The sequence below is a fragment of the Haliotis rubra genome, unplaced genomic scaffold (genome assembly GCF_003918875.1).
Source record: "Haliotis rubra isolate DU_JTF1 unplaced genomic scaffold, ASM391887v1 Scf86, whole genome shotgun sequence".
Classification (NCBI taxonomy): Eukaryota; Metazoa; Mollusca; class Gastropoda; order Lepetellida; family Haliotidae; genus Haliotis; species Haliotis rubra.
Genome location: NW_025767590.1, coordinates 812,545 through 828,083, shown reverse-complemented (window position 1 = coordinate 828,083; position 15,539 = coordinate 812,545). Strand labels below are relative to the sequence as shown.

The 15,539-nt window shown below is 38.6% G+C and overlaps 1 protein-coding gene and 1 long non-coding RNA gene across 7 annotated transcripts in view; both read right to left on the bottom strand.

Moving 5' to 3' along the window:
• Window positions 1-3,811: 3,811 nt before the first annotated feature.
• Window positions 3,812-15,539, bottom strand: part of LOC124262918 (thymosin beta-like) — a 63,804-nt gene continuing 52,076 nt past the window's right edge. For all 6 annotated transcript variants that reach the window (XM_046697519.1, XM_046697521.1, XM_046697520.1 and 3 more), the window contains 4 exons: window positions 11,371-11,472; window positions 9,292-9,405; window positions 8,286-8,399; window positions 3,812-5,746 (listed from right to left, as the gene is read on the bottom strand). In XM_046697519.1, coding sequence (XP_046553475.1) covers window positions 5,715-5,746; window positions 8,286-8,399; window positions 9,292-9,405; window positions 11,371-11,472 — 362 coding nt within the window. In that variant the 3' untranslated portion in view covers window positions 3,812-5,714. The remainder of the gene's footprint in view (window positions 5,747-8,285; window positions 8,400-9,291; window positions 9,406-11,370; window positions 11,473-15,539) is intronic.
• LOC124262921 lies at window positions 11,999-14,859 on the bottom strand. The gene is made up of 3 exons (XR_006894725.1): window positions 13,699-14,859; window positions 13,113-13,114; window positions 11,999-12,031 (listed from the first exon to the last, which is right to left on the bottom strand). It is a non-coding gene; the product is annotated as an uncharacterized LOC124262921 (long non-coding RNA).

The following is a 15,539-nucleotide window of genomic DNA, read 5'->3' as shown; positions in this document are numbered from 1 at the left end:
TATATATTCTTCCACAACTGCGACAGTAAGGTCTATGACAGTACATATTTATATATCAAACTGGCTGCATCGTTTGCTCTCCACCAGCTTCGATGACAGCACGTGGATCCGTACAACCTAGGATCGCTACGCAAATCGAAATAGTGTTACATGTTTTAGGATATTTTCTCAATGAAACTAAACCATTCTATGAAAGATGTTTAATTAGTTGTGTAGACTCGTCAAAAATAAAAGAGTTGAGAAATATGTAAATTATATTGAATGGAGGGTGCAAGAGGTGACGAATCGTCCCATTTTTCTGGCCTGTGGCGTAGGTACTATGCTGGCTTGCCGCATGGAACTCTGGGTAGGAGAGTGAGTAACTCTCCTCGCCCCCCGAACTGGCTTGTAAAATGGCTGAATAAAGAAGTCTAACAGTAACAGCATCAGCTTAGTAGTATTCAATACTTCCTAGGTATTGGACCACGAAACAATGGGGCCCTTGACATCTGTTCTGTCTTAATATAAGATATCTGCATGAAGTCAAGCATTGGTCATAACATCACAATTCATCTCGGATACTCCATGGCGTGAAATATGGAGTAGTTCGAATCTATTCTACCCTGATCCTAGCAGAGGTCAAGCATTGTATTTAAGATCTATTCTGCTATGATACCCCAAGAGGTCAAGCCCTGGGAGATCTGTTGTGCCCATGTAACACAAGACAAGTCAAGGGGGTAACCGGATCTGTTCTGCCAAGCAATACATTGTATCTGCATCAAGTCAAGCATGGGTTACAACAGTACTATGCTGTCCTGATATCTGTAGAGGTCAAGCACTGGTATCCGTAAGATCTAATCTGATCTGATACTTGCAGAGGTCAACCACTGGTATCCGTAAGATCTGATATGCCCCGATACTTGCAGAGGTCAACCACTGGTATCCCTAAGATCTGATATGCCCTGATACTTGCAGAGGTCAACCACTGGTATCCCTAAGATCTGATATGCCCCGATACCTGTAGAGGTCAAGCATTGGTATCCCTAAGATCTGATATGCCCTGATACCTGCAGGGATACAGCAATGGTATCCTTTAGATCTACGCTGCCCTGATACTAGCAGAAATCGAGTATGAGATAATTGAGACTTATTCTGTCATGAGATATATGTATGAAGTCAAAACAGGGAATTTAAGATCTATTATGTCCTGATACCTGCAGAGGTCAGGAATAGGGTACTAGTATTTGGGATCAATTGTGCCCAGCAGAAGTCAAACGTGAGGTTCTATTCTGACATGATGCCAGCATTGCTTATCAGGTATCTGTATACAAGCACAAATCAGACCTGGGGATCTATCCTAGCCCTTAGATACCAGCATGGGAACTTGGATCTATCCTGTCTTCAAATACATGCATCTAGGAATCTGTCACATACTCACACACTTGCTTGGGGTACTGGGGATCTATCCTGCCCTCAATTTCCATTATGGGATAAAGTGAGTGAGTATGGTTTTACGCCGCTTTTAGCAATATTCCAGCAACATCATGGCAGGGGACACCACAAATGGGCTTCACACAATGCACCCATGTGGGGAAAGGAACCCGGGTGTTCGGCGTGACGAGCAAACGCTTTGACCACTAGGCTACCCCACCGCCCTATGGGATAAAGGGGATATATTCTCAACAAGTAGGTATTGAGACTATCCCGCCCTCAGATACCATTATGATGGTTAAGCAGCATTGGTCCCCTGAGTCCTTGGATGGGTTACATATTTGACAGCAGGATTCCCGTGAAGTCCCGACACTTCTGTCCTGCCCCACAACGAAGCACATGTGATACATGTGGTCACACCTTAGGCAAGTGAGTTTGTTCAAAATTGCCTCTGTTCACCCAGCAGAAAATGGGTACTTGATGGGATAGGTCACATGACAGCTTGGGTTATCCGGGGTAATAATCTCCATTATGCTGTAAGCTCTTAGATCATGACCGTGCAGCGTGGAGTTCATCGCTATATACGTGGCCTTATGAGGGGATATCAAAGAGTCCTAATTATAGAGGAAGAGTCCTAAATAGTCCATTTTCAAACCGGTCATATGTCCCTCACAGTTTAGCCAAGATGTGGACTCCGTTTTAACGATACCAATGAGGTCATTAAAGAGGTGGAGGGTTGGTATTCCATGAAATCTGGGGGTCTATTCACGTGCTCTGCACAAGGTGAAGTAATGGTGGGAGAAATGTGTCACTCTGGTTAGTGACTATGTAGAGAAGTCTTAAGGACAAGAAATCAAAATAAAGTTTCTACCCTGAATACCTCTTGGTGATAATTAGACATATTTGATACTCCGTCATATATTATGGGGTATGGGGGTCTATCCTGCCTTCAGGTACCAGTATGGAATACTGCAGATCTATTCTTTCACAGTCATCCTTCTATTTCATCGACCGCCTCCGTGGTGTAGTGGTTAGAGTGTTCGCCCGGAGAGCGGAAGGTCGCGGGTTCGATCCCCGACCGCGTCATACCAAAAGATGTTAAAATATGGCACTTGTTGGTCCCTGCCTGGCGCTCAGCATTAATGGGTACAACAAGGACTGGTCGGCTCGGAGTCAGTATACTGTGTCTGAGTGGGGTATTCATGCTTCACTGCAGCATGGTATCTCAGTGGGCTAGCACTATAAAACCAGCTTACCGGTAAGTCTGGGCTAGTACAAGCAGCCGCACATACACATACACACGCATGCACGTCGTCATATGAGCAAAATATTCTCAAGCACGACGTAAAACCCAATTTCACTTCACCTCACCTTCTATTTCATCTTTGTTGGCTAGTTCTCATACCCTAGAAAACAACTTCAAATGACTATCTCTGGAGACACACAGTTAACGTCCAATGAGGGTGAAGGTCAAAGCAATGGAAAATCTGCATACTGCTCTGCGTCAAGGCATAGCTTCAGTGTGAAACATTTGATAGTAAGGAGTCCAGTGAGTGAGTATAGTTTTACACCGCACGCAGCAATATTCCAGCTATATTGCGGCGGTCTCTAAATAATCCGAGTCTGGACCAGACAATCCATTGTTCAACAGCATGAGCATCGATCTGTGCAATTGGGAACTGATGACATGTGTCAACCAAGCCAGCGAGCCTGACCACCTGATCCCGTTAGTTCGGTTCATTACGACAAGCATGGGCTACTGAAGGTTCATTCTAACCCGGACCTTCACGGGAGACAAGCATGGGCTACTGAAGGTTCATTCTAACCCGGACCTTCACGGGAGACAAGCATGGGCTACTGAAGGTTCATTCTAACCCGGACCTTCACGGGAGACAAGCATGGGCTACTGAAGGTTCATTCTAACCCGGACCTTCACGGGGAGACAAGCATGGGCTACTGAAGGTTCATTCTAACCCGGACCTTCACGGGGGAGACAAGCATGGGCTACTGAAGGTTCATTCTAACGGGGAGACCGGACCTTCTAACCCGGGGGAGACAAGCAAGGGCTACTGAAGGTTCATTCTAAACCTTCCGGACCTTCATTCTAACCGGGGAGACAAGCATGGGCTACTGAAGGTTCATTCTAACCCGGACCTTCACAAGGCTACTGGGAGACAAGCATGGGCTACTGAAGGTTCATTCTAACCCGGACCTTCACGGGAGACAAGCATGGGCTACTGAAGGTTCATTCTAACCCGGACCTTCACGGGAGACAAGCATGGGCTACTGAAGGTTCATTCTAACCCGGACCTTCACGGGAGACAAGCATGGGCTACTGAAGGTTCATTCTAACCCGGACCTTCACGGGTGGAGTCCAGTTAACAATACATGCACAACAAAGTTTGAACCAGGAAATATATGTTTATTCTAAGATGGCATACATCAATATACAGATGAAAGTTAAGCAACAGCTTACGAAGGTCACCAATAGAAGCAAGTCAGATACTTAATTTTATGTCCAAATACCGTCTACAGGAACAAGGGACCCCAAAATCAAATATGGGCAAATTTCTTTACGAAAAAAATTAACAAATTTCATACATTAATATTAAAAAGAAACCATACCAAATGGATCAAAAGAACAGTAATGTTTCAAAAATATTGTATATCCTTTTCATATTAACAACATTGGACGAGCTTCTTTGTGTAACTTAGCAAAGTTAATACTGTTATTAAAACAAGCAAAGGTTTAAAAATTCTAAATCTATATCTCAAGGTACAGAAACTACAAAAACCTGCATGAAAAAGTATAAAGCACCACATGTCTCTCCTGACATTCACAAACAAACAAGATCAGAGGATTTACCAAAAAGTACAATCACAACGTCCAGTCAACTTGTGTGAACAGACACTGTTCACCACATGAAGAGTCAGATGCAGTAACAAATACTGAGAGTTGAAATGCATGTTGAAGCATTGACCTGAAACAATTTACCATCACTTTCATCTTTGGAGGCTGATGACTTCTGCTTATTTCCAAAGAGATCCCAACAGGTAGAAAACAGATCACCTGAACATTTCTATGCATTAAGGATGTGAGAACACTGACATATATTGTACCATGTCTGTCGAAGGTATATTACTTTGTGTCTTTAGAAAATGGGCCCTCAACATGTTGACTACAGTGTCAAGTTCACATAAGCTGAATCAACTGGTTTGTGTACATTTTCAATTTTAACCCTTTTATTAATCTGATTTATCCAACATGAAATTATCAAATTTTATTTAACAATTTACATATAATCAAGAATAAAAGCAAAATATTCTTAATGTTTTTACAATGCAAAACGCAGACACCTCTTGAACAAAACAATTTCCAATAACTACAACATAAAAGTATAGTTAATATAACATTGGATAATACAGGATTCAGAAAGACTATTCACTTATATCTTGAACTGTGATATCTAGACTTAGTAAATCACTTTAGCTGGAGGAAGCAGACAAAATCAAGGGAGATAACTCATCTTTGCATGATTGATGGAGAAGTATGATTGTTGGCCCCGAACCTGGATACAGGTGACATTAATTAATGCTAGAGGGGTCAGTGCTTAACAAATGGCTGTCTACACATATATAACATAAACTACAATGTGAAATGCTTGAAATGCAATGAAAATGGTTCGTGTATACTGTTTTCTGTACACACAGGTTCCTGTATGGCGTGTAACTCACCTATGATAGTCACTGCCCAAGATAATGCCATGCTTTGTTCTAACAAATGTATAAGAATCATTTTATCGCAGGACTTTGCCCAAAACACAAAATGAAGTCTCCTCAACAGGGTAAATGGGAACCAATCATTAATTCATTATAAAGTAATTAGATCAATATTTTTCTCAAAACCCCATAACATTAATTGTATCCATACTAACTTGATTCTGCTAATTTATTACCCAAAATTGGGGGATATCTACTGACTTTTGTTGTGGCTGAATATTTGTCTCTAATATGGCCTTGACATATCTCTGTATTGAAACTTTTATCAAAAACAAATAATGTTTGAAAAAGACCCCCAAAACTTTGTTTCAGGAGGTAAAATCAGACAATCAATACTTGATTTTTTGTTGTTGGAAATTTGGATTGAATATGCAGGGAATATAAGTCACTGAAAATTCCAGATGGCATGCATCGTATACCTGTTCTGTGTGGTATACGATGCTGTATCACATGTGTATGTACAATGCTAGATACAAGTAGTAACATGCAGTCGGTAACCTGTAGTAACAAGTAGCAGCCCTCGTCTATGCTTTACCAGACTTCTCGGCTTCAATATCTGAAACACAGAGGTAAAGGCACTCTGAAAATTACTTAAGAAGGGTATGACATGTATAGGAGCACTAAGCCTGGAAATGTGGCTAGCCCAGAAAAGTATATATAGCTGACTGAAATACCTTATCGTCTTACATTTTCGTCACATGTTTTCGATCAGCCATTACAATTTCCGTTTATCGTGTGAGAATGCGAGGAAATCCAAGAGAAGCAGCCTGAATGACAACATGGCATCCCGCTATTGGTCTGACATCAACATGCTATGAATCAAGTTTCCATGCATAGGCATCAGTATAAAACCCATAAAAGATTAATATTAAACTCATGGATCCTTAATGCAATATCTTGCTCATGATCAAATCGCATAAAAGTCCTAAATCTTTACTCCAAAGACGCCATTGATGTTTCGTCTTCTTAGTTTACATCCTACCTTACAAGATCACATTACAAGTCATGTGATCACACTGATAGATATATTTTTATGGTAAACCAAAATCGGAAAAATGATTACATTAAATCAGCAATGAATTTTCAAAACTTAGTTTTATAACAGAAACTAGTGTGATTTAATTTACTTTGTTTACAGAAACTTATCAACGTAAGAAAGCCCAATTACAGCCAATGTAATCATGAGGCTTGAGATAATGGACAGGGAATGCCAATATTATGTATACTGTTTTGGAACGATACAGAAGGGGAAAGTTTTTATTATCTTTATGATACGACTTGTTTGACTTTGTAGTGCAAGTGTTTTGATATAATAAGCATGCCCTACTATTACAACATCGCTAAAAATATACAGCCAACGAAAGGATCGAAAAATGACGTCACGTCCAGCGAGACCTTGAGATTGCTTTGACTGTAATGGCGGGTTACCGATAGAAAACCCAATGACAAGCACAGTAATGCAACTGTTTATGAAATGAATTATCGTGTCTAAAGGTAGGTGGAACGATATTAACATATTGTATTTATTTTTTGTTCACCAACTATTATACCGTTATCAAATCGAAGACCCAAATCACTAGGATATAGCTGTATATGGCCATCTGGAAGGTCATAGTTACAGAAAACTTTGAAACATTTGCATTAAAACTATCAGACTTCTTTAACTCTTTCAACACCAGTCAACCAGAGGCTTTTACTGCCATGACACCGAGTTCCCAGAGACTCTGAGGTCATAGATGATGCCTATGTTTATCAAGGAAAATATCAGCTTGTAAAACAGTATTGCTACTACATATCATACACCATTTGAAAGGTCTAATCCTACTGTTTATAAATATGGAATTTATTTTCTATCATATTATTCAAATAATCCAACTACAAGGTAATTAATATATTTTTTCATGAAAATGCAAGCTTAAAAATTTATAATGTCCAGATAAACCACGAAGGGAGCAAAAACTGCGGCATTTTTTTCCCATTTGTAACATGTCATAATATCCCCTTACCTTTTTCTTCTATATTTTCATTTTTACGTGATCGGAAAATTATTTTTAAAAAGATTTCTCATGTAATATGTATTGTCGTCTATTTCCCGATATCAGTGACTTTCCGCTCGGTAACGTGATACACCAATGGGGAAAGCCTCGGTTTTCGAAGCTTCATATGAATAACATGTGAGGCCAATTGTTTGATGGCGGGTATCGTTCGAAAGCTCTGAACATCAACACTATCACTGTACCCTTGCCAAGAGTATTTTCACAGTTGTAAGAAGCGATTTTATTGGATAAAAATTGGTTTCTTATAATGCTTTTTCGCCACAGTCTGATATAACGCTCATGATTGGTCAAAATCGTACACGTGACCTAAGGCAGCCAATCATATTACAGCAATGGATGCCGTCCTTGTAAACGAAAACTAATGATTCAGACGAAGGTTTTGGGTAAAATCACGGTATTCTGAACATGTTACGCAATAAATCACCACCCATACGTATATTATGGAACTTAGTGGACGTATCGTGCTAGGTTATGACCTGTGACAAAAATGCTTCATGCATATATTTTAGCATTAAACATATTTTCAGTGTTTTCAGACATTGTGTAAAGTGATAGATTTGATAAAAGAATCATATGTTAGTTAGGTTCTTAACATTATATATCATTTTGATGTGACTACTGCCTGGCCGGTTTACCGGCCTCTGGTGTCTGGGGACTCGTGATGTCTTGGCCTACGGTTTTGAATGGATTAAATAGCCTTTTACATTAGGTTTTATGGAATTGGAAATGTAAATATGAACATGTATTTGCTGAAGTTTCATAACATCTTCTTCTCTGTGATTTCATTCCTCAGGAAACCGTCTTGGCTGAAAGACCTTTACACGTTTGAATATTAGATAAACACCTTAAAATCATCATTTTGAAACTAATTACTTCATCTACAGCTAGGCTGAAACAACCAGCACTGCACTAATTTTTTCATAAATACCAAGGCTTAACCACCAGACACTCACCTAATTACTTCCTAAACTCTATGCCTGATAGTCAACTAATTACTTAACCTAAACCTAGAATTAAACATCAGACAGTTTGAATTACCTTCTTTGGAAGGCAAACAACTTTTCTCTTGGACACTTGTCTTCTTCAGGCTGGCCCTCTGAAAACCCTGGATAGAACTTTCAAACTCCTTCTGCTTCTTTTCCTCTTCAATGGCTGAAGAAAACAAAATACAATGATCATGCCATTGTAGAGATTCTAGTACTTTTAGGGGGGTATGTCTCCCATCCAGGATTCAAACCCACAATCAGAGTAAGGCAGCTTAATGCCAGCACACAAAGTCAGCCATCTAACCCACTCAGCCATGCAACTTCCACAAAATGAAAGTCTGAAAACTGGTGAAAACTTTAGATCAAATACTTTGTGTTCCCTGTCAATAAGTGTAAATTGGCACAGCTCTGATGGTGAAAGCCTGGGTGGGCATTAACTCACCCCTAACAGTACTATAATGTCTACTTCAAACACTTCAGATCTGGGAGAAGCCCTAGCTATAAAAACAGCTTTCAATCCCACCAGGTTTCAATTAAAGATTTTACAGTTTACCTCAAAACCATATGTTATCATTTATTTTTCACTCACACAATATCATGGGTGACAAAAAGCAGAAATGGGTCTCACACAGTGTTCCTATGTGGGGAACCAAACCTGGCCTCAAACATTTTGAGCAAATGTTTTTATCAATAGGCTATCAACTTAAATACAAGATTGTGTCTTTCTGGATGGTGGTGGTAAACATTATTTCTGTTTCTGTGATTTCCTTTGTAAAATTTACTTTGAACAAGTCAATCATTTGTACAATTAAGATGAAGTGAGGGGGTATTGCAAACTTTTCAGAATAAAAATAGCACATTCAATTTTCAAGTCAACCATAGGACAAGCATATCCTGCCAACAAAGGGAGACAACTCTGCACAGACAACTGCATCAGTTTACACCATTTGACTGTTTTCCATCACAGGCAGGAAGTAAGAAGGCCTACAAAGGCCTTCATGTGATGAGCATACTAGACTGAACAACAATCACAACATTATATCATTCAGAAGACATACCATCTTTTGGTGGAAGGGGATTTTTCTCGTTCATAGTTGCATGCTTGAGGTTTTCCTTGTCGAATTCTCCAATAGACTTCCTCAGTTCAGTCTCCTTCTTTTCCTGACCAATGTCTGAAACGATACACAGTAGTGAGTGAGTGAGTCAGTGAGTGAGTGAGTGAGTGAGTTAATCACTACTTTGAATGGTATTCCTGTTATAGCAGAACATCTCAGTTCAGTCTCCTTCTTTTCCTGACCAATGTCTGAAACGATACTCAGTAGTGAGTGAGTGAGTGAGTGAGTGAGTGAGTGAGTGAGTGAGTGAGTGAGTGAGTGAGTGAGTGAGTGAGTGAGTGAGTGAGTGAGTGAGTGAGTGAGTGAGTGAGTGAGTGAGTGAGTGAAACACTACTTTGAACGGTATTCCTGTTATAGCAGAACATCTCAGTTTGACCACAAGGTCCTAGGGGTATTTGAAACCCACAAGCATGGGTATGAAACAAAGCAAGAAACTTAATTGATATGTGCACTTGAATGCAAGGTACTTGCTTAATACGCATTAGACCTTAAGATTTCACCAGATGTTTGTCAATGAAGGAGAAAGTGAGTTTGGCTGTATGCCACTTTTCTCAGTACTGAATCCATCACTGTGATAAGTGATACATCATCTACTAACGCCATACACAAGCCTAAAAATGTGAGCAAGACTCACTAATACCCCTGACCGTGACTTTAAACTTTAGCTGAACAGCAATTAATAATGATTATTTCATTTCAAGCTGCGTTCCAAATTTTAAAACATTTTGACCAATACTTTTCAAGTTATTGGTTAACAAACTTTTCCATGTTCAAGTTCCCAAATTGTTGTAATTGTTACAAAAATTCAAATATCATAATCAAACTTTGCGTTACTGGTGGATCACAAATGTCTTCAGACTGGCGTAACTATAAACCCTGACCTTTTTAGGTTATAACAAGTTACAACTTATTTTCAAGGAATATGTGGAAATAATAATATATTATATTTAGATGTCAGTGAAACTGAAACATTTTTGAGAATAGTTTCAATGATATATCCACTTCCGCATTTCCGTTTTCTGTAAAATAGATGCAGTTGACATGTGAAAAAATAAACTGTCAAGGTTGTATGCCATGTTTTCCATTTTGCCCACTGTTATGTTCGGCTTCCATTTTTTTTAGATTTAACTTTGGTAAAACATTTGTGACATAAATAATCAAGTCTGGGTCAGACAACCCAGTGATTGACACTGTGAGCAACGATCCACACAGGCAGCACACAATGAAACTCAATCAACCAAGTCACTTGATCCATCACCTCTCCACAACCACCATAGCTTGCTGGCTATACATTCTTATTTGAAATACCCACAGTATATCATCAAAATCTTCGGTTTTAGTCAGGGTGCATAAAAACATTTCTTACAGATTTCTCCAGAAGGGGTCAGAGGTTGGTTATTGGAACAAGGCACTTTATTATTGTGAATACGGTATTTGTGTTGTTATAGACTGCCTTACAGTCCCTGAACCATATTTGTTTCCCCTCCGCCCTGTCCCATCTGTAAACAAAACGCTGTCTACATTTGCCTCTGAAACTTCCATCTGACTGGAGCTCCTTTTCAATTGAAATAGTTATTTATTACCTACGAGGGCAAACATATCGGGGTTCATATTTTTCATACGATGCCCTAGGGCAAAATATCACTTAGTCATGGTGACGTGACGTCATGAACAATGCTATGACGTCGCGTTTCGTCTGTGACGTTGCGTTCTACATGCAGCGACGGCGGGTAGCCAGTCTATGTTTAAAAGTAGATTTGGGATTATTTTCCTCAATTTGACGACTTCGGTTATGAACAGAATATAATATTTGTGCCCAAATCATATCATGTTTATGACACTTGTGCCTAACTAACCGTATATCGCTCGCTTTCGCTCGGGAAATACCAACATTTAGGCACTAGTGTCGTAAACATAGTATGACATGGGCACTCATATAATAATCCTCTATTTATTTCTATGAGAATAACATATTTTTGAGACTGAATCTGAATCTTGTGTTGTTATTGTGCTCCTGGTTACCTTCACTGTTAGGGAGCACTTTCTTCTCCACAGTTTCCGCCTTCTTCAGTCCGGTTTTGTCGAACTGGTTGATGTTCTGGATGGTCTTTTCCTGGGCCAACGCTGGAAACACAAGTACATGATCAGCAAAATATTGCTTTACCATAAATACTGATACAGCAGAACACGCAGAAATATAACAGAGCAGAGTTCAGTGTGCGCATGAATGGAAACTGTTGTTCCTATCATCGCCAGACCATAAAGTTTGGTTTGTTTAGTTTGATCACTAAGCAACTCAGCAATATTCCAGCTATATGGAAGCAGTCTGTAAATAATTGAGTCTGGACCAGACAATCCAGTGATCAACAGCATGAGCATCTATCTACGCAGTTAAGATGCAGTAACATGTGTCAACAAGTCAGTGAGTCTGACCACCCGATCCAGTTAGTTACGACACGCATAGTTTGCTGAAAACCAATTCTTAACCGGATCATCACAGGTCTGACCATTAAGTGAGTGAGTGAGTGAGTTGGGTTTTACGACGCTTTTAGCAATATTCCAGCAATATCACGGCGGGGGACACCAGAAATGGTCTTCACACAATGTGCCCATGTGGGGAATCGAACCCGGGCCTTCGGCGTGACGAGCGAACGCTTTAACCACTGGGCTACCCCACCGCCCCCTGACCATTAAGTAGTGAGGCTACTTTCATCGCTCTTTGTACCCATCACATGCAAACAGAGACTTCTTTAGCTCGAAAACAATAAATTATCTTACGTTTATAACTTAGTATGAAGATGTCAGTCATTTGACATTGTTTAAAAAAATTACCTAAATTCTTTACTGAGTCAACCACATTACCATCCATGATTACTACCTACGAAAGTGATAAAATTTTAAGACATGCAATTCATTAATTTTTCTCTTATTAATTATCAAACAGTATTTGATTAAAAAGATATCACCTGAACATAGAAGTACTTGAACTACGAGACATAACTTTATACAGGTATAAGGCAATTATGTCAACTTTTGCATTTGAATTCCAATACATACAGAGGCACTCACATGTGTTTATTGGCTAAAGCGCATAGATATGTACATAAAACGTGGCATAAAAAAACAAAACAAAATGGTGCAAAGAAATATATGAAATAGAATTGAAAAGTCAAATTTAACACATTATATGGAGCTGATTGCAAACTATGTATACTACTAAAGAGACATATAAAAAAAGTATTATGAAAAAGAATTGGTTGTGCTAACCTCTTTTGAGCAGTTTATAAATACATAATTAAATACAACTGTACACTTTTACCAATGAAGGTTTTCTTTAAGTTCATAGCTCTAAAAATCTATCATCTACAAAGGTAAAATAAAGAAAATCAAAGGACCAAACTGTACCTTTACTGTCCAGATTTGTAGGCTAATAGTGAGCAATCAGATTCTGACATGAAATACTATCAAGTGTCCAGATTTGTAGGCTAATAGTGAGCAATCAGATTTTGACATGAAATACTATCAAGTGACAGCTTGAGTGACCAGCATGTATTTGGTCAGACTTTAAAACATTTAGATGATTATTGTCACTGTGCCTGTTTCAGGCCTATATATGAAGATCCTGCCCAAGTTCCATATTCTTCTCACATGGTATTTATTTTCTATATGTGTAATCAGTTCAGTGATTCATCAGTGAATAGTGAAAAAATATACATATTTTACCAAAAGAAGAAGTTTCAGAACACCCAATTCTTTTATATTACTACTGTTAATCTGTCCTGACATAGTTAATCCTTTATAATACTTCATAATAATCAACACTTACATTTATGGATGTCAGAAGTTGACATCCATCAATTCTCGCCTTTATATGTATCAATTCAAAATGCTATTCATAGACTTTATAATAATCCTCTCATGGCGCTATTCATAGACTTTATAATAATCCTTCATGGCGCTATTCATAGACTTTATAATAATCCTTTCATGGCATGACAGAATAACCATGGTAACATAGCAGAATTGGATGTTCCTTAACTTTCTGTGAGTGGCATATGCTGAAAAAACAACAACATATCCATGAACACACACATATAAATTAGTATAAGGTTTCAGATTTTGTCAATGATGCATTTGAAGGCATTAAACGGGAAACATTTCAGTACTTGCGCAGGATTATTTCAGTGACGATCCTATCACCAACTGAGCTCTCTCACAGTTAATATCATTGAAAATAATGACATGTTCTACATCTAATACAATCATACACCAGCTCTACTCATGTCAGTCTAAAACACACAGCAAACACGTCATGCAGATTCCACATTCAACTGACATGCTTGTTGATACAAGCTAGTCACTGTTGTAGGTTGGGACAATGGCTAGAATTAATCATCTTGATTTACAGTATTAAACCAGACCAATATTCAGGCCCAATTTAAATTTACCACATTTCCCCTAATAAGAGCTGGCTATGAAGCAAGCATACAACACAATGAGAGTTGGGTCTCTACAAAGTGTCCGGTCTCAGACAAATGCTGAGGTTATTTGACTTAAACTGCTTCTCCTGAAATAACAAAAGGCTTAACAATGAAGTGTTGTCACGGCATTTTCATATTACCATGTTCATATTTTGCTGTCTATGTGGAAATAAATTCTGAATCAAATATAGCAAAATCTAGTCTGTGACAATTTACTCTTGACTGTGGCTTTTACAAAAATGTAAGCTGAAATATCTATATCCCTGCACGGCCTATTGTACCTGTGGCCATCCTGAACTTCCAAACCGATAAGGAAGGATAACAGTAAATGGCTAAACAACTAAAGAAATCCTCAGAGGGGCTTATTACAGGAAATACAGTAATAGTCAAGCAATATCTGACTAATCCCCATTTGTGCACTTTGGAATGAAAAGGGCATAGATTAACTTATCACTCATTCAGTAATCAATTGAAGCCATATTACTGCCTTTGCACAGATAAAACCACATTGCCTTGTGTGCCTAAACTAAACAAACCTCTTGGAAAACCTTTAGCAAACTGAAATGATATCACCCTGAACTTGTACCTTGTGGGAAATCCAATACCTAAGACCTCACAAAACTGGATTTACTTTCCAGTTATGAAGAAAGCAATTGTTATGTTGTTTCAGATGCAGCTACCAAAGAATTTTAAAAATTTTTTTAAAAACAAATCTGCCTGAAACAAACCCTGACAACAATGTACCTGTTTCAACCTTGCCTCTTTGCTAATTGAACTAATGGGTACTCCTGCCCTCTAGGCATTCATCTTGGATTCCAAACTAAGTGCTTTGAATATGACAGGCAGTTTAGAAAATATTATTTGGTTCAATTTGTGATATTTCTTCCAGATTTAATCTTACGTCACTTCAGAGGTGTGCTAACACTGAATACAAGACCCAGTGACCAAGCATAACATCATCTGCATCTTTATCAGTTCAGTTGTCAGTAGTGAAATCAAGTCACACTGACCTCAGTTATAATGGTAACAGAAGGGAAACTTGTCATTATACTTTGAGAATTTTTACTGATGTTTGCTTCAGATGTGGGGTTGAACATCGGCATCTGAGGAGGTCCAGATAAAGCCCTGACATAGGAAATTTTTCTTCAGTATATAGAATGCCTTATCTTTTCAGATGTTTATAATGCTACAAAAATGCGGACAAGCTTTTCCCTCCTTTTCGGATTTCAAACATTGAAAGTGAAACATTTGGTTATTCAGATGAACATAAAACGCATCGTGCAAGCTTTTTTCGTTACCATTATGAATTTTGATTTGAACCAGGTGGTGACAGGAACAATATGAAAATCTTGGCATAATATATCTTAATAGATTTCACCAATCTAAAGTTTAAGGAAATGTTTATAGTTAAACATATTTACTGTGTAAAACATAGCCTGTCATTCCAAATTATTTCTCTCTGAAAACTTGAATTTGAAGGTTTGCTAAACCAATGCTAAATGTTCTGCCTCTTTGTTACACATATTTTAATGAGAGCTGGGTTTAACACAACCTTCATTGACGAGGGAAGTGTAGGTATAGTGCTCACAAAACCAGTATCATAATCTGGGTGAATATTGCATTCTGGAGTGAGTGATTGAGTTGGGGTTTACTCAGCTTTTAACATTATTCCAGCAATATCACAGTGGGGACACCAGAAATACAATTCAC